At 40.9% G+C, this 25,067-nt stretch overlaps 1 protein-coding gene across 2 annotated transcripts in view; it reads right to left on the minus strand.

Annotated features, from left to right (window-relative positions):
- Positions 1-25,067, minus strand: part of klhl32 (kelch-like family member 32) — a 68,175-nt gene that overhangs the window by 13,045 nt on the left and 30,063 nt on the right. The window contains exons 4-6 of one of the 2 annotated variants that reach the window (XM_084053435.1): positions 20,705-20,812; positions 11,231-11,329; positions 4,731-4,946 (exon numbers count right to left, since the gene is read on the minus strand). In XM_084053435.1, coding sequence (XP_083909561.1) covers positions 4,731-4,946; positions 11,231-11,329; positions 20,705-20,812 — 423 coding nt within the window. The remainder of the gene's footprint in view (positions 1-4,730; positions 4,947-11,230; positions 11,330-20,704; positions 20,813-25,067) is intronic. The other variant, XM_084053436.1, reaches the window with a different exon arrangement.

Consider the following 25,067-nt stretch of genomic DNA (forward strand, 5'->3'; position numbering starts at 1 on the left):
ACACACGCACAAAAGTACGTATACCTTTAGTGCATGTACTGTATGGAGTGCGTACATATAGAAAAAAGACAGTGACACAGTCATTCTATTCTAACAAACAGTTAAACGCATTTCACAGTTAGACAGTGTGCCATCTGCGTCTAATTTGTTGTTTGTTACAAAGCATCTTTGCACCGTGTTGTGTGAGACTCTGATTCTGAGTTTATGTGCGTGTGTGTGTGTGTGTGTGTGTGTGTGTGTGTGTGTGTGTGTGTGTGTGTGTGTGTGTGTGTGTGTGCGTGCGTGCGTGCGTGCGTGCGTGCGTGCGTGCGTGCGTGCGTGCGTGCGTGCGTGCGTGCGTGCGTGCGTGCGCGCCGAACAGTCGCGCGTGGATGCACATTGGGGGAGGGGTGCAGCAGGGCATCATGGGTAGTACTGCTGTTTTGACTGTTCATTTGCACCAATCAGCCGCCTCGCCTCCCTCCACCTTCCCTTCCATGCTCTCTCTCTCTCTCTCTCTCTCTCTCTCTCTCTCTCTCTCTCTCTCTATCTCTCTGTGGTGTCAAGGTGTAAGTACATTTACTCAAGTGTTGTACTTAAGTATAATTTCGAGGTACTTTTACTTTAATTGAGTATTTCGGTTTTCATAATCATTTTTGATGCTTCTATTTCACTACATGCTCGGAGGCACACGTTGTACTTTTTACTCCACTGCAATTATTTGACTGTGAATATTATGACAAAACATACATTAACCACTTAGCAGCATATTTTATACTTTACGTATTGAAAAATAGCCAATCTACAAGATCACAAGACCTTTAGCTTGTACATCTGCTGTTTTAGAAAAGGTTCAAAATATTTTTTGAGAGATTTGAGAACTTTTTTCTTTGGTTCCGTAAGTATATAACCCTAAGCCTTTGTACTTTCACTCAGGCAACATTTTTAATAAAGGCCTTTTCACTTACAACAGAGTTATTCTACACAGCGGTATTTGCTACTTTTACTATAGTAAAAAAGACAATCTGAGTACTTCCACCATTGCTCTCTCTCTCTCTCTCTCTCTCTCTGATTAGGCCCCACCACCACCGCGGCTCCATCAGGGGACCCAATCCCCCAGCTGTCACTCCGGCCCGCTTGCCGTCTGATTGAAAACAATCAGGCCTCTGATGGCACAATTACCCTGACCCTTTAGCCAGCCGGCGCTGCCATAATCAGCCTCTGATTAGGACCGCTCCGCGCCTCTGTACCGGGTCCTCTCCTTCACTCTGCCCAGCAAGGTTAACCCGTTAAGACCGGGAACACCATCCGTGTAATTTTTTTAGATGTCTTTGGCTATTCAAAAAATAGCAGATCTACAAGCTCATAGCGCGGCACCGAGTGCCGCGCTATGAGCTTGTAGATCTGCTATTTTTTTTAAATCTGTGCACATTTGTGCAAATCATTGAATATATGTATATTTTAAGTGAAATTATTTTACTCATATCTTTGCTTCTGGGGGGTCCCTGGAACAAAATATTTTGAGATGGGGGTTCGCGGCCAAAATACATATAATTTTGGGGGCCCTTGACATGAGAAGCACTGATTATAGCAACATAAGTTTTTTCAAAGAACTGTTAGAGAGTTTGAAGATATTTGTAGAATCCCCCAGAAGCAAAGATTTGAGATAAAAATGATCGCTTTAAAAAAAATATTTGCACAAATTATTGCAGATCTACAAGTTCATAGCGCGGTTCATGCCGCGCTATGAACTTGTAGCGCTGCTATTTTTAATAGCCAAAGAAATCAAAAAAATTACACAGATGCGTTCCCGGTCTTAATGGGTTAATTTGGGCATCAGACGGAAGCGAGAGAAGCGAGCGGGGGCCGTCGTCCGAAAAGAAAGGGTGGAGGAAAGCCGAAATACAGAGGAGGGTTGTGGGGGTGGGGGGTGGAGTGTGCTAATGTCGGCACCGATATAGTTTGGCTGTCAGTCTTCGTCACGCTGAGTTTTTCCTCTCGTTTTAGTCTGGCGCTCTGGAAATCACATTTTCTCGCCCTTTGTTGTTTCTTTTTTTTCTCTTTTACTTTTACTTTTCTATCTCGCCTTGCCTTTTTGCTGCTGTTCCTTTCTTCATGCTCTACTATACCCCTGCTTTTCCAAAAAGGCAAATGTATGCAGATCTACATGCTCACCACATTGTGAGCTTGTTGATCAATCGTCTATTTTCTACGATGGTATTAATTGGGCTTTATTGCCCTGCTCTCGCTCACCACTTTCGCTCACTCGTTTTCGTGAGTATCAGCCTCTCTCTCTCTCTCTCTCACTCACACTCTCACACACACACACACGCGCGCACACACACACACACACACACACACACACACACACACACACACACACACACACACACACACACACACACACACACACACACACACACACACACACACACACACACACACACACACACACACACACACACAGACAGACAGTGGAGGAAAAAGTACTCACATTTTGTACTTAAGTAAAAGTATCAATACCACGATGTAGAAATACTTTGTTACAAGTAAAAGTCCGGAATTAAAAATGTACTTGAGTAAAAGTACAAAAGTATTGGCATCAAAATGTACTTAAAGTACCAAAGTAGAAAGTACTCATTATGCAGAATCTCCCATTACACAAGTTTTCAAATGTATAAAAAATATTTTGAAAATAGCAGATCTACAAGCTCACAATGTGTTACATCACGACACATTGTGAGTTTGTAGATCTGCTATTTTCAAATAGCCAAAGTTTAAATAGGGCTGAAGTGGTTAATGTATGTTTTGTAATAATCCAAATCTGCAAAGTAACTAGTAACTAAAGTTGTCAAATAATTGTAGTGGAGAAAATTGGACATACTCAAGTAAAGTAAAAAAATCCTTGTACTTAAGTACATTTACTTAGTTACTTTCCACCACTGCACACACACACACACACACACACACACACACACACACACACACACACACACACACACACACACACACACACACACACACACACACACACACAGTGTCACACTTTCTATCTTCCTCAGTGAGGGTGGGGGGAGGAGGTGGGGGGGTTGATTTATTCAGTGCCCTGAGGAAGTTGTGTGATGCAGTGTGACCTTCACACTCAGCTGCTGCACACACACACACACACACACACACACACACACACACACACACACACACACACACACACACACACACACACACACACACACACACGCACACGTATATATCATTATACTTATGAGGACATAAAAATTTCAGAGCAGCAATTTTATGAATGCAATTTTTTCCAATTCTTTTGGCCATTTCAACCATAACCCTTTAAGCAGGAAAATAAGCAGATAATAGCAGATGTGAAAGCTCCCGACGCATGAAGCTGCAACGCATTATGAGCTTGTAGATCAGCCATTTTCGCTGCAAGACACCTCGGTGTAAATAAGGCGGAACTCCAACCACAATTACCCTTAAAGGAAAATGGTCCTCACAATCTGGATCTGAAAATGTACTTTAGTAAGGACATTTGGCCCTCAGAAGTATAGTAATACAGGCACGCACACACGCACGCGCGCACACACACACACACACACACACACACACACACACACACACACACACACACACACACACACACACACACACACACACATTTCAGAGAGATGGGGGTGTGGGTGAGTGATAATGAGAGTGTGAAGTTAAGAAAGGAGAGTGGCACATGCAGGTACAACAGCGCGCGTGTGTGTGTGTGTGTGTGTGTGTGTGTGTGTGTGTGTGTGTGTGTGTGTGTGTGTGTGTGTGTGTGTGTGTGTGTGTGTGTGTGTGTGTACAGGTATGACAGCAGGATAGAGCCCTGAGGTGTATCTGAGTATTTAAGAGTATTCACACATATTTCTTTTATATAGAACATGGAACTGGATTTAACAAATGTAATGACTATTAGCTGCTGCATTTTGAAAATGTAAGCACATCTATCAACATGTAAACGATTGTGACGATTATGCAAAAATAATTGAAGCAAAACATTTAGTAAAAATTGTGCCTTTTCAAAATATACATACTCATAGATTTGTACACATTTTAACATAAAAAAAAAAATAGCAGATCTACAAGCTCATCAAGCTCAAAAATAGCTTGTAGATCTGCTATTTTTGAACAGCCAAAGAAATCTAAAATGACACAGATGCGTATATCGATGTATATCGGCTATATTGTCTCTGTCGGGTGGAAACCTCATATGTCCAAAACTGTTACTTTTCAGCATTCAAATTCAATCAAGTAAGGCAATACATTACGGAAACAAGACATGACTCAGTCATGTATACCAGCTTGCTTTCTTACGCAGCTCGCATGCAGAGGTGTAAAGTAAGTACATTTACTCAAGTACTTTACTTACATTTTGTCCTATATAGTACTCTGTGTCACGGCGATTTGAACCGATGGCAGGCGTGTATAGTACCCATAGAGGCGAGAGGCGTGTCTAGTACCATAGCTTGGGAGGACGAGACCGCCCGTTCAGAGTATGGGAAAGTATCCCCATTGGCTTAAAAGACAATGGGGATAAAAGACAATGATTGAAAACATGTCGCGAATATGTCGAACACATGGACGACTAGTAGGTCAGTCTCTTCTTAGACCAGCTTGCAAGCTGGTAAAAACACAAAAAAGTTAAAACACAGCGACGATACATATAATCAACAGCGACGGTCAACAGCGACCTAATAGTCATGGTTTACCTTCCATATCTCCTCCTCGCTGAGCGAGGTGAGGCGGTCGCTCTTCAGCGCCTCCCTGAGGAGGCGGTAGGGCAGCTGCAGCGCCTCCTGCTGGCGGCTCTGCGTCAGCTCGGACAGGTGGTCGACCAGGAAGCGCACCACGGCCTCCTCCAGGGCGGGCAGGTGGAACAGGTCGGCCACGCGGTACAGCTCCAGGTAGTTCACACTGCTCAGCTCCTGGTGGTGGACACAAAATAAAGTACATTTTATACTCCAGTACTGTATTTAAAGACCCCCGTAAACAGGAAGTACTCTAACCCAGTATGAGTAGGCCTATAAAAAGCATTACGTATTATATTTTCGTCAGGTATAGCATGACACTGGACAAAAGAAGGCGGTGCACTGTATAGCATCAGAAGACTGGTGTAGTTTGGAATTATGCCATCAGTGACTCACAGAAAAACTGCTCTCAGCAGGAAATGCCCAAAATTGCATCACTGATGTGATGACATCACAATGCCTATGACATCACTCATATCACAATTGTTTATGATATTATCGGTGCCTATGTCATCATCAGTGATGCTATAAGATGATCTTGGTCAATAACGATGCCACTGATATTGTGACATCATCAGTGGGACAAGAATTTAAACACATATCCTATCCTATATCAAAATTGGCGGCAGCCTGTCATTATGACTCACACATAAACAAACAAGGGATCTCCATATATGGGCATAAAAGGGACAAGGACTGACAGATACAGAGATCTGCATATATGGGCACAAAAGGGACAGACGGGTACAACGGGTCCTCTCAAAAAGCCCCCGTCACTATGACTCAGAAGGCCTGAACCTCTAGTTCTGTTAAATTACACTTGATATTAGGTTTGGGTCAAAAGGCCGAAACCTTTCACATGTGGTCGTTGGAGCAGCTGTACAGAAGCTGGCTCAGGACCCTGTACAACAGAGATGTGAACATGTCAGGACCCTGTACAACAGAGATGTGAACATGTCAGGACCCTGTACAACAGAGATGTGAACATGTCAGGACCCTGTACAACAGAGATGTGAACATGTCAGGACCCTGTACAACAGAGATGTGAACGTGTCAGGACCCTGTACAACAGAGATGTGAACATGTCAGGACCCTGTACAACAGAGATGTGAACGTGTCAGGACCCTGTACAACAGAGATGTGAACATGTCAGAGGAGAAGAACAGCCTGGGACCAGACGAATCTGCGAGTGAAAAAAAAATTGCACTCTGCGATTTGGGTCTGGCACCGCTCCATAGAGAATGCATTTCCTGCTCCAGAAGACGTGGGTGACCAATCAGGGCCCAGTATTCGAATATGGGAGACTGTAATTGGTAGTTGGTTGTAGGTCTAACCAATTGCGTCCAGAGCCATTGTTTTGATCCCGCCCCCTTGGAAAAAAATAGAAGCACCAGACTCATATCCACGCAGTGATATAGTCTGGCTACGCGAGGCTAGGCTTTAAGCTGTTCAGAACACTCCATGTGCCAGAGAGGCTGTGCTCCATGGATCACTGGCCTGCTGCACTTCATACAGTAGCTTCCAGCAGTGGTGGGAAAAGTACTCTCATTTTTTACTTAAGAAAAAATATCAATAAGGCAATGTAGAAATACTCCGGAATAAGTCCGGAATTCAAAATTCACTTTAGTAAAAGTACAAAAGTATTGGTATCAAAATGTACTTAAAGTACCAAAAGTAGAAAGTACTCATTATGCATTATATCCCATTTCACAAGTTTTGAAAAGTGTAAAAAATCTTTTGAAAATAGCAGATCAACAAGCTCACAATGCGCATTGTGAGCTTGTAGATCTGCTATTTTCAAATGGCCGAAATGTATTTATGGCTGAAGTGGTTAATATATGTTTTGTAAAGATCTACAAAGTAACTACTAACTAAAGTTTTAAAATAATTGTAGTGGAGTAAAATTACAATATTTGCTTTTGAGATGTAGTGGAGTAGAAGTAAAAGTATAGAAAATTGGAAATACTCCAATAAAGTAACCCTAACCTCAACATGTTACTTAAACTTACTTTCACGCGTATTGTTTGGTGAATAAGACGACATGAGTATAGTACCACTTCATTGCTTCCCTGGGGAGATAAATGATCTAAATAAATAAATGATCTATTGACCTAATACTTTCACTCTGTCTATACTTATACGTTTACTGCTCCTAGTATTGATGATTTCTTGTACAGCAGTGTATGTATTTATATGCCTTGATCTGATGAATTGAATACGACCACAATGGAAACAAGCGCTCAGGGAATTTTGTGTTATCCTTTTAGCATTATTGTATAACTGCACCTCTGTATTCAATCAATCAATCAATCAATCAATCAATCAATCAAGAACCTCTCTTCTGGAGAAACAAAAAAGAGAAAACAATATTTTTCCTGGACTTCATAGTCTTTGATCGTTTTCTTTCTTTCTTTTTTAATTTGACCACTAACCTTCAGTCTAATTTTAATTTATAAAAGGCTTGATTTACATACAGTACATCAATTTAGCATTTTCCGCAGAAATACTTGCAACACTGGACTGAGGGTTAATTTACACTCCCAGTTAAAATGGCACTCAGGATTCTGCCGGATTTGTTTTCTAGAGTTCAACACGGTGACTGTTGGCAGCTTTTAACGTTTATAACTATTTATCTGTGGAGAACTCATCTTTCACATTGTTCAAAGTGTGGACAGAGAAGAACAGGGAGGGAGGAGGGTCTGTTGAAAACAGCAGTGGAGCAACACTGCCATCTACTGGTGGGTGCTACCCTCCACCTCATACAAACAGCTGCAACAGTTCTTAAAACTAATCGATTTAATCGAGAGAAAAAAATAATAATAATAAAATGAAATGCTTTTTAAAATATGTTTTTATATATATATAATATAGACAGACAGACAAACAGATATTTTAATCTAATAAAATAATCGATTAATAAATTAACACTATTTTGGACATGTCATTATAGGTGCAAAAATAAATAAAAATCAGAACGTAGACAATTTTTTAAAAATAGCTCTACAAGCTCACAAGGTGTCGCAGTACTTTTGCAGGACATCAACAAGTATGAAATAAGTGGTTAAATGATTCGTTGATACATAGTAATATTAAAGGGTTAGTCTAATATCATATCTAATATTACTAGATTAAGTAATCAATAAAACAATTATTAAGAAAATAGCCCTGCAATTTAGTCTAACCCAGGCTTTCTTCAACTACACACACTACCCAAAATATTAACAACCAAACTGAATATATGGTGTAACAAATTGAATAATACTCAGTTTGGCTGTCAACATTTTGTGGACAGGTTTGTGGATGAATGAAGAAGATGAATGTTTCCATTAATTCCAGTGTACTGTATCTAACAGTGACAGCTATTTCTTTGAATGAAAACACATAGCACTTTGATGCCACCAGGTGGCACACATGAGCATAGTCTATATCATTATGATGTAACTCTACTGTATATCACCATTATATTCATTTCCATATATTGTTTTAATGATATGGAAACTAATAACGGTTATTTTTCATCATTGCTATCATTGCTGTAGGCCTAAAGCTATTAAGCAATTGTATTCTTAATCCTCCTGTATATCATCTCTGTCGGGTGGAAGGTCCAAAAATGAATTAAAAAAGAGCAAAAGTAGCAGATCAACAAGCTCAAAAATGTGTAGCTTCACGTCACATTTTGAGCTTGTAGATCTGCTACTTTTATGCTTTTGTGTGACGCTGTAGTATGATCAAGTAGGGCATTAATTTACAAAAAAAACACAAAAAGTTAGAATATGGAGATAAGAGGTTTCTGCCCGAAACCGATGATATAATAAAAAGAATTCTCACAGACCCAATTATGGACATGCTATATTGATGATGCGTTTGTTATCTGGACAGGGACAGCGACTGACAAATGGCCACTTTTAACATCTTTTTGAATAGCTGTTAAGAACATTTGAATCTCCCCATGTCAGCGCACTCTGTTCAAAATGTTTTACATTTATAAGTGGATGACCAATTTGAGCACAAAGCTAGTAGAAAACCTAGAGACCGCAATTATTTTACTTCATGCAGAGGAGTCATCATCCTACTTCCCTTAACCCATTAAGACCTGAGGCAGATTCTACTAATGTCTTCTAAATCCAGTTTTCTGAAAAACCTATGTTTCTATATCAGTGGTTCTCAAACTTTTTCATGTCAAGGAGCCCAAAAATGATATGTTTTTGGCCACCTCCCATCTCAAAAGATGTTGTTCCAGGGACCCCCAGAAGTAAAGATATTAGTTTAAAATGTTCGCTTTAAAAATATATATATATTCAAAGATTTGCACAAATGTTCACTATTTTTCTAAAATAGCAGATCTACAAGCTCACAGTGCGCCACTCGGTGCCGCGCTATGCTTGTAGATCTGCAATTTTTGAATAGCCAAAGTATAAAATAATGGTTTAAGTGGTTACACAAATGCGTTCCTGGTTTTAATGATTTAAGAAGGTTTTTTTTTTTCCCATTGGCCAACTCAAACGTTTATAGAATCTGCAATACAGATGACTCTTTCAGAGTACATTAAAAAGATCTAGAGATTTGTCCTCGTCAGCTTGGCTATCCTGATAAATGGATACAGCCAGCCTCCAATAGGTTTCATGACAGCTCTTCAGAATGAATGTCTGGCTCCTAGGCAGAAGAGCACTATGGGTGAACAGCGCATAAACTGCTTGATCCAGTATACTCTCCTCTTGGGCGCCAGTTTGAACACATCATTAAGAAACACAGGTATATGTTAAGCTCTGATCCCTCTCTCTTGGTGAATGTTTTACAGTTGCCCCTCACCCATTGTCTACTGCTGAAGAACTCTCGACTTAAAAAATCTACTGATCAGATCACAGCTACGACAGCCAAACCCCCCCCACACTTTTATAGCTTCACATATAAATTCAACTCTTTTAAATCACCCTGTTACTGGCACACGCTTTAAAAGCAAAGGTGTTATTAGTTGCACTTCAACCAATGATCAAGTGTGCTTGTGTGGGTTGTCTTATGTAGAGTAGGCAAAACTTTGAGTTCATTCATTTTGATGAAGCTCAACATTGCATTTCCTCATTAATGTATATTGGTCAAGTCAAATTGCCCCACCCCCCCTCCAGAGGAGGAGATCAACACACTACTTTTGGAGCATTTTGGATCTCCACATTTGACACTGTTAAAAGGGGGCCTAAATTAAGCTATTGATATCAGACCTTTCCTTTAATGTGTTATCAATCTGTGCTCTAGCCCGTTGGTTCTCAAAGTGGGGTCCGGGGACCCCCAGGGGTACTTGAGGGAGTTCCAGGGGGTCCCCAGCTAAATGATAGATTAGGCACCAAATGGACCCTTATGGGTCTGTAACTCTGAGAGTGTACAAATGGAACCAAATTTTTGGTTCCATTTGTACACTCTCAGAGTTAAATTGACATAGATTTTACAATATAAATTGCGGTCCAAGTGATAGAAATGCCATTAAATGGGGGTCTGTAGCCCTAATGCATGTCAAACTGGGGGTCCTTCAAATTAAAATGGTTGAGAATCACTGCTAGAGATGTAAAAAATCTTCTCTTATGGGGGTCCCCTGGCATATCTTTTGAAATGGGGGTCCGCGGGCTAATAAGTGTCAATTTGGGGGTCCTTGACATGAAAAAGTTTGAGAACCACTGCTCTAGCCTATTAATGGTTTCTTTTTGGCCTACGTTTCAGATTGGTAGTCTCCAACTTCACCTGCTTACGTACAGACATACACACTATACAATCCTCCTGCCTGATGCAGGACATTGAGAGATTAGCAACAAACAAAGCAACATTGGAAGACATGTTCAGAATAAACACATTACATTTGCTGGGGGAAAAAAATAGACAAATAGACGGCTATGTATTGCGGCTCCAGGGAAATGTTCTTGGATAGAAAAGGTTTGTCTACCCCTGCAATGACTGTTGAGCCAATTTATATCTAGGATTACGTGGCTTAATGTGCTCTGTCTGCAGCTTTCCTGCAGATAATTGTAACAGTAGGGAACAGTGTTTTAGGTAGGCAGGAAAATACATGCGGTGTTGTTGAGCCGCATGTGTAAATATTATTTTTTGTGCATTCTCCACGTATGCACGAAACGTGTGGTGATGGGGGAATGTGAGCGAAGGGATGGATTAACACTAACGTTATGTGTGTTTGTACTGTTTGTACAGTACTGTATGTCCTGTATGTATATCTGTACCTGTATCAGGTAGTGGGAACAGAGTATTTATACCTGTATGGGGTAGTGGGAACAGAGTATTTATACCTGTATGAGGTAGCGGGAACAGAGTATTTACACCTGTAGTAGTGGGAAGAGGTAGTAGGATCAGAGTATTTGTACCTGTATGAGGTAGTGGGAACAGAGTATTTGTACCTGTATGAGGTAGTCGGATCAGAGTATTTGTACCTGTATGAGGTAGTAGGATCAGAGTATTTGTACCTGTATGAGGTAGTGGGAACAGAGGCTGAGCAGCTCCAGCAGCTGAAGGTGACTTCCTGCTGACAACACGTCCTGTACCACCCCAGGCTCCAACACGATCTGACACAGACCACAGAGGAGAGAGATTATCATCACAAAGTACATAATACTTGAGTACTGGTTCTCTGAGTACTGGTACTCAAGTACATTATTTTTGGGTTAGCTGCACTTTACCTGAGTATTTGTACGTTTGGATACTTCACTTGACTTTCATTCCACAACATGTCAAAGACAAATATTGTACTTTTGACTTTTCTTTGTACTTTGAGTATTTCAACTCACTGTGTGTGTGTGTGTGTGTGTGTGTGTGTGTGTGTGTGTGTGTGTGTGTGTGTGTGTGTGTGTGTGTGTGTGTGTGTGTGTGTGTGTGTGTGTGTGTGTGTGTGTGTGTGTGTGTGTGTGTGTGTGTGTGTGTGTGTGTGTGTGTGTGTGTGTGAGAGAGAGAGAGATTTGCAGGGGAGAAAACATAAGACGTTGACATATGGACATACAGTAGGAGGTTTCTGCCCAACGGCAATAATATGCCTCTGAGTTTATCCATTCTTTTTTTGTTTCATCAACGCTGACATGTTTTTCTGACTCATTGCAGAACAATGACGTCATGTGTCTACGCTGCTGGAAAGGAAAAGATAAGGGACATTGTAGCCTAGTTTATTTTAACATGTCCAAATGTTATTAGGCAGTCATATCTGTTTTTTCCTGTTTCATAAACTGTGTTCAGGCTAAGAAATGATAAAACAGTTTGTATTACAAACCTTTGTAATTTGATCAGGAATAAATCGATAATGAATATGACCCATAATCAGACCATAATAATAGCATTAATTAATGCTACAGAGAAACAAATAGCATTAATAACTGCTACAAAGCAACTAATAACATTGTTAACAGTATTGATTACTGCTGCAGAGCAACTAATATCATTGATTATAGCATTGATTACTCCCTCAAAGCGACTAATATCATTGATTATAGCATTGATTACTCCTACAAAGCAACTAATATCATTGATTATAGCATTGATTACTCCTACAAAGCAACTAATATCATTGATTATAGCATTGATTACTCCTACAAAGCAACTAATATCATTGATAATAGCAGTGATTGCCGCTACAGAGCAACAGCTACAGAGCTGCAGAAGCAGGGAAAATGCAGACTTTGTCACATGTGATGTCACATGGCTGAAGGCTCACTGTCAGGCATGCGTGGCAACGCATTGTGTTGTGTGTGATGTGACGTCACACCAGAGCTGAGGTCACCCTATAGAACAATAGTTCTATAGGGTGACCTCAACATTGACCTCAACAGTCTATAGGGTGACCTCAACAGTATACAAATGGAACCAAATGGACCCTAACGGGTCCATTTGGTTCCATTTGTATACTGTCAGAGTTACAGACTTGCAAGGGTCAATTTAGACCCCCCTAAAGGAACCCCGAGAGTCCATAGAATCCACTTTGAGAACCACTGCTATAGAATATGCTGCAGAGTGCTCGCATAGCACATTATGACGTCACACCAGAGCTGAAGTCACCCTATAGAAGCTGATGCAGGGTGCTCACATAACACATTATTGTTGAGACGGGAGAGAGAGAGATAGATGTTGCGATGCACAGTGACCAAGAAGACAGGAGGACCAGAGGGAGTTGCTGTGGCAGTAGGGTACAAGGTGTACTCGTTTGGACGGTCCCACACGGGTAACATCAACCAGATGAAGGTGCACATATTCAACACAGTGTCTTTTCTCTGGATACTGTTGCCCCCCGTGACAAATGAAAGAGGAAACCATGCATTTCAGGTTCCCTCCTGGCGTGTTTACCACACGGCTGTGCTGATGAGAGGCGTCATCTACGTCTGGGGGGGAGTTCAATTCACATACTTCTGCAAAAATGTGCTTTATGCGTTCTACGTTAACAACCACAGATGGTTCAAGCCCAGGGTTTCTGGGTCTGTTCCAGAGAGGAGGTACAGCCACTCAGCCTGTGTGGTGGGGAAGGTGATGTACATCCATGGAGGGATCACCCAGACTGGAGGGATTAACGACGTTTACAAGTTGCACACCCCCACAATGGTCTGGTCTTTGATCAACACCTCAGGCACCCAGGCACCCGTTTCAGAATGCCACTCTGCCACCATCATTGGAACAAAGATGTTTGTATTTGGGGGAGGGATGCAGTGGATCCACAAGAACAACATCAGGGTCTTTGACACCGAGACCGACTGCTGGCTGAGCACGCCTTCTTCCCCGCTCCTAAGGAGTCACGCAAGTCATTCAGCCTTTGCCTACAACGGAGAGCTGTACATATTCGGTGCCTATGACGATAACCAGCAGTTCAACGATCTGTGGAAATTCAACCCAGAGACCCTTTACTGGAAGAAGGTTGATCCCAAAGCGAAAGGCCCATATCGGAGGTTTTGGATGTGCTGTGGCATGGAGGGAGATCGTGTGATCTTCTTTCAAGGAGACACATTCACATCGGCCGATGACCTGTACATCTTAGACTTTAGACCTAGTCTGAAGACGCTATGCAAGCCAGCGGTTATTCAGTACGGTGTGGAGCAGTCGGAGCTCCCACACAACCTCAAGTGGGAGCTGGCAGCCATGACTAGACGTAACCACTTTCTTGAACCCTAGCATCTCTTCTGTGAGGGACATTAGCTGAAAAGAGCTGATCTACAAGCTTGTAGATCGGTTATTCCCGGCAAACAGAGGGGGGAAAAACTGCGGCCTAAGTACAGGTCAACTTGCAACTTGCATTTTTCACAGCAATGACGTCACGTATCTACGCTGTTTAAGAGGAAAAAGGAGCAGAGGTGGGACAAGGTCATTACGAGTAAGTGTCAAGTCTTTGCACTCAAGTCCAGAGTCAAGACAGGCAAGTCCCAAGTCATGTCGAAGTCCTAAACTTTTTGTTTCGAGTCTACAACAAGCAATAACTTTTTGTTTTGAGAAGCCATAATGCCATTTCAATTCATAATAATAATATTATGTAAGATTGTACTTCTATTTCTTTTTGTTTAATTTTGTACTTAATTTTTATTCCACTTTCAGCAACTAAAACAATTATATTATCCAATTTTTACAACTGTTTGTTTGTTTTGTTTTTCAGTTTCCTTCATCTATTTTGGTATGTTTTTTTCTGTGCAACCAGGCCTGGAATTTCATCATTTTAGGGGCAAGGCCACTTGGCCTTAGGGCACAAAGGCCAAATGCCAGGGCAAGAAGGCCATCAAATTAAACAAGATTTTAGTCCACTGAAAGAATTAATTGAATTTAAGGGTTAAGGATAATTTATTACATTTTAATATGTAGACTATCTGCAGTGAAATAAATACATATCGGTATTTACAATCTGATCCAAGATCAGCCCTGCACCAATCAAAGTCACTGGATTGGTTTAAAGATGGGGACTCAGGGGAGTTAAGAATTCAGAATCTCAACAAAAGACACATTATGTACTTCCTTTAAGTACTCAACCACACAGGTTCAGAGCGCTCGGTTATATTTGAGTAATTCACTTCTGGTGTATCTTTGTGTTTTTGTATTTCGTCGCTGTCGGACGGAAACATTGTATGTCCAATAAAACGTTCCTTTTTATCATTTAAGAAAATAAAATAGTGAAAATCTACATGCTCACAACGCGTCATGTAAGTCGGCTATTTTAACTACTTCTGTGCGACACGCTTGAAGTAGGGCATTAATTTATATAAAACAAAGAAAAAGTTGAAACATTGAGATACAAGGTTTCTGCTCGACAGCAACTATTTGTATGCCGTGCAGCACTTTGGTCAACCTTGGTGGTTTGTAAAAGTGCTTTACAAATAAAATTGACTTGACTGTCGGTTTATGTAACACACGGATGCTTCATTCCTGTGTGTGTGTGTGTGTGTGTGTGTGTGTGTGTGTGTGTGTGTGTGTGTGTGTGTGTGTGTGTGTGTGTGTGTGTGTGTGTGTGTGTGTGTGTGTACAAAGCATGCACTCTCGTGGGCCTATAGTCATGAACAGAGGTCATAACCCTGCCAGCTTGTGATGGAAACTTTCAGCAAACTTTACTTTTGCCACGGACATTACAAAATGAGCGGTCAATAATATTAACCAGACACACATATAGAGCTAGCCCTAAATGTATACTAGCAGACTCCTAATATGGTGTCTATTCCAATGTGTTTGATCTTTGAATATACTTATTTTTTTAAAGCGAAACTGTCAGGATCTGTCTCATTGTGTCTTTCTGTTGTATTGTTCCCTGTTCTCCTTGTACTGTTATTTTGTAGTGTTGTCCTAGTGTTTCCTGTTTTGCCTTGTTGCCGCTTCCTGTCTTGTCTCGCCTATATATAATTGCATTTTGTAGTTCACCTGTGTCCTGTTCAGTCTCAGCCATTCATGTGTTGATTGTAGTGTTGTTTCACCTGTGTCTAGTTAATCTTTGTGTATTTAAGCCTCCCTCTGTTCAGTGTTCCCTTGTTCGATTATAGATGTCATGGAATGTTATGCACTTGTATGTCTTAGTTTGTTGCCAGCCAATATCTTGTGATCGAGAATGAATGTTCTGAGTGTCAATACTGCCTCGTGTTCTGCATTTGGGTCCTGCCAATACCTATTAGTGACAGAAACATTTTAACTCAAATCTTTTCTTCTTGGGGTCCCTGGAACAACATATTTTGATGGGGGTCCGCGGCCAAAGACATATCATTTTGGTGGTCCTTGACATGAAAAGGTTTGAGAACCACTGATATAGCAACATAGGGTTTTTCAGAAAACTGTTAGGATTTAGAAGACATTTCGAAGAATCGGCCTCAGGTCTTAAAGCAAAGATTTGACACGGACATGACATGAACATGTCTCGCCACAAACGCATGTACGGTCGGAACACACGAGCCCTGCTCATACGATGAAGCGCTGTATGCACACACGGCTATGGCTTGTGTATCCTATCCTGTGGCGGTCACTGTGCCTGCTAAACCTGTTGGCCTGTGGGCATGTGACTGGCGGATTTTTAGTAGGTTATTATTTACAGTGCGGAGATAAGCATATTGCCCCTGGTCTCTCAACTCCTATCATCTCCACTGGGCATACACAGGAACAACACAACATCAGCAGTGTGGTGGTGGTGGTGACTGGGGCTGGCCCGCTGCTGACCTACTTCTACAGCCCGACCGATGCCCCCACTCCGCTCGTTCTCCACCGTGGAAATACAATTAGGAGAAACGGCGCCACAGGCTGCCAAGCCACAAGGATGCTCATTAGACGCAGGGGCTCCTGGCACACAAGGTCAGGCTCGGGCTAGAAGTCGCTGCACAATCAATTAAAGCGGCTGATCTGCTTAATCGTGAGGTTTGAGAGACGCTGTTGTTGTTTTTTTGGCCCTGAGGCCTGAGTTCCCACAGTGGCCTTGATACCTCGCCCACACACTGCCCACGCTGATGATGTCACATTCTTCTCCTCCTTTTTAGACACCTTTTGTTGATATTCAGATTTTTTAACTCTGTATTAAAACCCATTAAGACCTGGAACCCATCAGGTTTTTTTATTTGAGATAAAAAAGCATTATTTTACACTTTGGCTATTCAAACATAGCAGATATACAAGCTATACCAGCTTGTAGATCTGCTATTTTTGAAAAATTGTGACAATGTTAGCAAATCTTTGAATATATATATTCTTTCAGAGCAAACATTTGTAACTCAATTTTTTGCTTCTGGGGGTCCCTGGAACAAAATATTTTGAGATGGGGGTCGGCGGCCAACCACATATCATTTTGGGGGTCCTTGACATGAAAAAGTTTGAGAACCACTGATATAGAAACATACGTTTTTTAGAATACTGTTGGGATTTAGAAGACATTTTGTAGAATCAGCTTCAGGTCTTAATGGGTTAAGAAAAAAAAGTAATCATTAAGATCCATGTTTTATTTTATGGCATTTGGCCTCTGTGCCCTCACAAAATGTACGACACCAAAGGTCAAGTGGGCTTGCCCCTAATATGCTGAAATGCCATACTCTACACAGGAGCCTAACTGGTCTCCTCTCTCTGGCCTCATCCAGCAAGAGTGAATTGAAGCTCCTCTCCTACATGCACCTGTTCTGTTATTTATCCCTTTAATCGTGGGTCTCCATTTTTGCTGTGGCCAAGAGCCGGGCCAAAAAAAGACTCATTCTCATTCAAACCAGTAAATGCTGATGTTGTGCAGAAAAAACTTTTAGCCCTCCAGCCGAACAAGGCCACCGGCCTTGACAATATCCCCACCAGATTCCTCAGAGACGCAGCTACTGCTATTGCCCCCATAGTAGCCCAAATCACAAACCTATCCATCAGCCAGTGTCACGTCCCACAGGATTTCAAATTGGCAAGAGTTATCCCTCTGCATAAAAAAGGAAGCAAATTAGAACCTGGCAACTATAGGCCTGTTTCCATCCTTTGTTCCATCTCAAAGGTTGTAGAGCGAATAATTCAAGAACAAATCAACAGCTACCTCAGCGAGCATAAACTGTTGTTTGAATTCCAATCGGGCTTCAGAACCTCCCATTCCACTGACACATGCCTGCTGTATTTGACCGACTACATCAAACGTGAGGTAGACGCGGGCAAATACTGCGGCATGGTCATGTTGGACCTCCAAAAAGCGTTCGACACTGTAAACCATTCAATTTTACTTGATAAGCTGAGGGCGATTGGTTTTGACTGCACATCACTAAACTGGATGAGATCCTACCTGGAGGGAAGAGTACAAGTGGTTGACATCAACGGAACCATGTCCTCTTCCCTCCCGGTGAGCTGTGGGGTTCCTCAGGGCAGCATTCTAGGGCCGTTACTGTTCCTTTTATACATTAACGACATGAATGCTGCCTGTAACTGCAAATTGTTCCTGTTCGCTGATGACTCGGCACTCCTGATCTCGGGAGAGGACAAGCTGCAAGTTGAGGAGGCGCTCAGCTCCGAACTCTCAAAAATCCGTACTTGGCTTACTGATAACAAACTGTCACTACACCTTGGGAAAACTGAATCCATTCTCTTTGGGACCAAACATTCCCTCAGACAGATGGATGTAAATGATTTCAAGGTCAAAGTCGATGGCACAATTATCTCTAGCAAAGAAGAGATTACCTATTTGGGTTGTATTCTCGACAAATACCTGTCAGGTGAAAGCATGGGGACAAAGGTGGTCAAAATAGTAAACCAGAGAACCAAATTTATGGGCAGAGTTTCCTCTTTTGTCAACCCTCAGGCCCTCAGGACCCTCTCAGGGGCCCTGATTCAACCACATTTTGACTATGCTAGCACCTCCTGGTACTCCAACACCTCAGTGTCACTGAAGACTAAACTTCAAACCTCCCAAAACAAACTGATTCGGCTACTCCTCGGATTGGGGCCCATGACCCACCTTTCTCCCACCCATTTTGCCAGCCTAGGCTGGCTCAGGGTGGAAGACAGGGTTAAACAACTAAAAATGGGACTGGCGTTCAAAATTGTAAATGAAAATTTGCCCGATATGCCCCCTATTCCCGCATATCTGAGTAAATACCTCCAAAAGGTTAGTGACACCCACAGTCACAATACCAGAGGGAGTGCAAACAACAATTTGGTACCACCCACCCATAAAACAAACATGGGCAAATTCTCCTTCTACAGCACTGCCACCCAGGTTTGGAATGGTCTAACCCCATCCCTCAAAAAATGCAGTTCGCTGGGCTCATTTAAAAGAGCCTTAAAAAAATCACCTTTCAGGAGGCCAAAAGAGGAGGTAGTACCATTTTCCCGTTAGACAGCCGACCCCCCCCCCCCTGTTCTTGTACATATCTTTCCCCCCTTTTTTTTATTCCATTGGCTGTACATAGTGTTGTATGTATGTATGTATATATGTATATATGTATGTGTGTATATATATATATGTATGTATGTATGTATATATATATATATATGTATGTGTGTATGTATGTATATGTGTATATATGTATATATGTATGTATGTATGTGTATGTGTATGTATGTATATATATATATATATATATATAATTTTTTTGCTGTTTTTTATTTTTTTTTATTTCTTTGTGTAATGATATTTGAACTGTGGTGCCACTATATATGTCTATGAATTGAATACCAAGGCCCTCATTGGAAACAAGTCCGCAAGGACTTTTATGAACGGACCTGTTAGACAAAGTATCTTAAATGTAAATGTGTTGTTTTACATTCTTTTGCCTAATAAAATATTCAATCAATCAAAAAAGCCATGACACGCGCCAGGAGGATGGTACCGGTTTGCTCTCACGACAACGTGCTGCAGCGGTATGTGTCCTGTTGCTTTTGCAGGTTGCTTTAATTCATAATATACTTTTTACCGTCCTAGAAATGTAGTGTCAAAGAGAGAGTCAAAAGAGTCAAAAAGTACAATATTTGTCTTTGAAGCGTAGTGGAGTGAAAGTCATTAAAAAAATACAAATACTCAGGTAAAGTACAACTACTTGTACTTTTAAATACTTTGTACTTTGTTAACAGTGCCAATGAAATAAAAAAATAATTGCGAACTGTGCCAGCAATTTTATTATTTTCTTATACCTTTTTCAAGTAGTCACAGAATATTTATCTCCATTATAATCGATCCCCTGATGGGTGCTAATCACTGAGGGTTGCACTGTGTGGTTTCACAAATGTCAACAAGGTCATTGGACCTCGTTGACATTAATTGTCTGCCTTTTGAAAATAACATAATAACATTGAAAAATACATAGTAAAAAAAAAGTGCTCAGGAGCCGAGATACAGCCCTTTTCAGTAATAAGTTAAACAAGAAGTGAATGGAGGAACAAATCTTCAAATGATATCTTGGGTTCTGAACGTTTTTTTTCCAAAAAAAAATAAAACATTTTTTTCAAAAACACGTCATTGGCACTCAATGAGTTAACTGTCCACCGCTGATAAGCCCCGTGAATATTTCACCGCTGAATATGTAGAATATAGTATAATACAGAAAATACATTAGGGCAAGTAGATTTATACTGTGTTGCGTGCCATAGTAGTCACGTGCCAAAGAATAGCTGATCTACTGGACAAGTGCTTGGCGATACGAGCTTGTCCAGGAGGGAGATCGGCTAATTTTGTAGATTGGCTAATTGCGGCATGCGACTACAGCACGCCCCAACATATTGTCTGTCGGGTGGAAACCTCATACACTATGTCCAAAACTGTGACTTTTCAGGATTCAAATTGAAATACATCAAAAGTAGCAGATCTACAAGCTCAAAACGCTTTGCTTCGTGCCGCGTTTCAAGCTTGCGGATCTGCTTCCTTTATTTGACACTGTAGTATGATCAATTTACGAGGGAAAAAAGACACAAAAAGTTAGAATATGGACATAAGAGGTTCCTGCCCGACAGCGACAATATGAATCAAGCCTGAGTTTGACAGTATGAGTGTGTGTAGGTGTGTAGCTCACCTGTCCGGTGTAGGCAAAGTCTAGAGCGTGCTTCAGTCCCACACTGGTCACTCCCTGCAGGGTCACTTCATCAGCCTCACTCTCCACCATGCACAGGCTGAACATGGCCTGGAGACAGGCACACACAGGAGAGCATGCTGGTCAAAATAATGGACAATACAGTGATTCTCTTTTATTTTATAAAATTGTTTTTATTCAAAATTTCAAAGATGTTTTTATAACATAAAACCACTCAGACAATACGTACAAAAAAAGAAAAAACTTAAACATAAGACGAAACACCAAATAACAAAAGTAACAACAATGACAAAAAACACAGGAGAACCCCCTTCAAAAGTAAAATAAAAATACAAATATTTATGCATCGTTTAAATAGTATACATATTCACGTTACATCACTACCACAGCAACATCAACATTATAAAGTACAGAGCTTAGAAAAAAGCCATAAAAATAAAGTTTAAAGGGAGGACAGATCAAAATAAGATACAAATATACAATACAGTGATTCTCAACCTTAGGAATTTCAAGGACCCCCAGTTTGATACTCATTTAAGGCCACAGACCCCCATTTGATACCATTCTTTATCCGTGGGATCCCCAATCTATATACTGTACAAATCCTTAGAATGTAACGACTGTGACATCATGGTACATGAATGTCAGTTCTTCCTGGACTACATTGGACTACAGCCCACGTTTCCTCCAGCTGACGTCAATCACCTTGTTAAGACTGTCAAACACCTATCCACCTGTTTCCGCGGGAATTTACTGGGGCAAGAATCTTGGGTGGGAAACATCCTGCGGACGGACCGGAAGTAGGAAATAGCGGCTCAGTGTGTTTACATTTGTCAGCAGAACGACCGTAGCTGTAGCTTCACAGGTCGCATAGCGATTCTGACTCCAAGAACGTTTGTTAGTAAGTCTTTTATCTCTGCTTTTCTCTCGCTTAACGTCTCAATTCCATCGCGTCCGATGCGAAAAGAAGTTGGCTAAGAAACTTGAACTTAAAAAAAACTCTCAAAGCTGTCTGTTGATTTCACTTCGTGGACAAGAGACCTACACGGGAGAACCCATATCCAACGCTGCTGTTGGGTGAGAGACCTCCAGAGGAGGGTATCGTTCAGAGACATTTAACGGGTAAGATTAATTTCTACAAGGCATTAAAACAAATCTGACCTGGCCTGGTCCACGGCAGGGCTCATTGTGATTGTGTCGCAAGCGATTCAACCTATCGCAAACAAAAAGTTGCAACGCAATTATGATCACAAACACATACACTAATGTGTCATTAACGTCTCACACACACGCGCGCTGTGTGTGTGTGTGTGTGTGTGTGTGTGTGTGTGTGTGTGTGTGTGTGTGTGTGTGTGTGTGTGTGTGTGTGTGTGTGTGTCACACCCACGCACAGCACTACTCGTGTTTTTTTTCTTCTCCACGCACCTTGACAAAATAATGGCCTATTTCTAGAAGCAAGCAACTCTTTTGACAAAAATATCATTTCCCAAAAAGAATGATGTAGGCCATTATTTTAGGAAGGTGACGATATAACCTTAAAGGCCAAAAAGAAAAACAAGCATTTCTTTTAAAGACAAAAAATACATAATATCAGGGTCCCCACGGTCATGAAATTCCTGGAAATATTTTGAAATAAAAAAAAAAAAAATCCAGTACTGGAAAAGGTTTGAAATTGATCAAACATCATCAAAGGTCCTGGAATTTATCAAGGGTCCTGGAAAAATATTTGGCTATGCATTGTTTTTGGCTATTGATTTTGTTAAAACAAAACATTTTCATAAACATGAATAATATTACACGAAATATGTAACATAAGTAGTTTTTCGCCGAACGGGCTGTGTGACGGCAGCCTAATGTATGTCTCAAACTTTATTTTTGCTACACTGCCTATCTTTGGGCATTCTACATAGGAGTAAGAGACACATTATTGCGCCGAATGATTGTTATATAGGCCTGGAAATTGGGCTAAATATTCTGGAAAAGTTTTGGAAAAGTTTTGGAAATTCATTGCTAAAAATGTGTGGGGACCCTGTAATATGTTATAATCATATGTTTAATTCAGTGCCTTAAGCATGGTGGTGTGTTAAACATGTACAATTACATCTGTCTCAATCGATAACAACTACTGCAATACATCTCATTGTACACTAAATATGTCTGTACCCGCAGACGACGAGCCAGTTGCAATGGAGGCTTAAGAGGAGCCAAATCCCGTGGCAAAGAGCTCACATGATGTCCAGACACAGTGGTCAGACCCAGGAATGGAGGACCACATCTATCCCAAAGCTCCACCTGCCAGGACATCTAGCGTGCTGCCTGAACCATCCCCTGAGAGCTCACAGTCTGTTGCAGAGGATCTCCTAAAACATGATGAAGACTGTCTTCTCTACACAGGGATTCCTCTACTTGAATTCAACACTCTTGTGTCATGCTTACAAAGCTTTGTCCGCACATCAACAATGCTTGTTTTAGATGGACCAAGGACCTCAACGGAAACAAGTCCGCAAGGACTTTTTTGGTCAGACCTTTTAGACAAAAGCATCTGAAATGTACATAATGACTCCAGATGGCGCAGTTACAACTAGATATTTCACAGCATTACAAGCATAGTAGTGACTGTAAGATTCAGTTCTTGAGTCCAGATTTTTTGCTTTCTGCAAAACACTTTCTGTACAGTCAATTACACAAGTAGTGTTTGGAAAATTCTCCAGGAAAACCTGTGGCATAGTAGCTTTTATGGTTTCACGAGGCAGCCATGGAATCAGATCCTTAGTGTGCTCAGCAATTACATCTATCCAGAATGACAATGTTTTACCAGCCTGACTATGTGACCTTTTGAAGTGTTTTGCCGAATCAAGTTTCATTAATGTCATTAAAAATTGATCTTTGATTGATTGAAATTTTTATTAGGCAAAAGAATGTAAAACAACACAGTTACATTTATAATACCTATGGTGGGAAATGTAGCGACACATTCATAACCGAAAACTCTGTGCCCATTAATATTGTCCCTAAAATGGACAAAATACTTAATTCAACTTGATTATCTCATTGGAAATTAGACAATACTGTTTCTGGATTATCTCATTAGAAATTACATAAGCATTTATTAAGGCCTCCCTAAACAGAAATACATAAAATACAATTAACAGTGATGTGATTGTGATCTAAATTGTGTCTATTGCTTTACATTAACTCTCCTCTCAGATTTACAAGGGCTGCACAAAAGATGAAAGATGATTTGTGTCCTTGGACAAATGCATTGATGAAAGATTTCGCACTGTGTTTGTGTAACTGTACAGTAGGTTTATGTGTGTGTGTGTGTGTGTGTGTGTGTGTGTGTGTGTGTGTGTGTGTGTGTGTGTGTGTGTGTGTGTGTGTGTGTGTGTGTGTGTGTGTGTGTGTGTGTGTGTGTGTGTGTGTGTGTGTGTGTGTGTGTGTGTGTGTGTGTGTGTGTTCAGGTCTGAATCATGTAGGCTTGGGCTTGCCTGGCCCTGCCTTTTAACATCGGCTCTGTAACTGAGCTGAACTGAGCTAACTGACCATCTGTCTGGAGGTGACTTGAAGTACTGTACTTAAGTACAAATTTGAGGAATCTTTACTTTACTGGAGTATTTTCAATTTGCAGTACTTGTACGTCTAGGCCACTACATCTAAGAGGCAAATATTGTACTTTTTACTCCACTATAATTATTTGAAAACTTGAGTTACTAGTTACTTTGTAGATTTTCATTATTACAAATCATGCATTAAACACTTTACCCGATACTTCGGCTATTTGAAAATAGCAGACCTACAAGCTTTCGTTGTGAAATTGTAGATCGGCTATTTTCAAAATGCTTTTTAACATTTTGTATAATGAGTACTTTTACTTGGTTACTTAGTTATGGTAAGTGTAAGCCGTGTTTGTGCGCATAGCGTCTCTCACAGTAAAATCCTCAGTGTTCATTATCCAGACCAGTTGTAATTGTGAGTGTGCAAATAGAACCATGCTTTCATTTGTACAGTCAGTTATATTAAGAAGGTGAGAATAGCCACCACACAATACAATACATGTCCTTTCCTTTGTTGACAGTGGGATAATATGAACGTCATATGCAAATTAGCCATGAGGTGGTCTTAGAATGTCAACAAACAGTACGTGTTTCCTCGCCGACCCAAATAAAATAAAATACTGGAACACTTGGCTTGGGCCTGCACGTTTAATTATATTAATCGACCTATCTGTGTTGCATTTGTACTGCTGTTGATGATATGACCTCAGCACGCAGGGACTGATGGTTATCTTAAATGATAACGGTTCATAAATGACGTATTGATTACGTGAATCAGCTGTGTCGGGAGG

This window comes from Gymnoscopelus microlampas (genome assembly GCF_963454915.1).
Source record: "Gymnoscopelus microlampas genome assembly, chromosome: 3".
Taxonomy (NCBI): domain Eukaryota; kingdom Metazoa; phylum Chordata; class Actinopteri; order Myctophiformes; family Myctophidae; genus Gymnoscopelus; species Gymnoscopelus microlampas.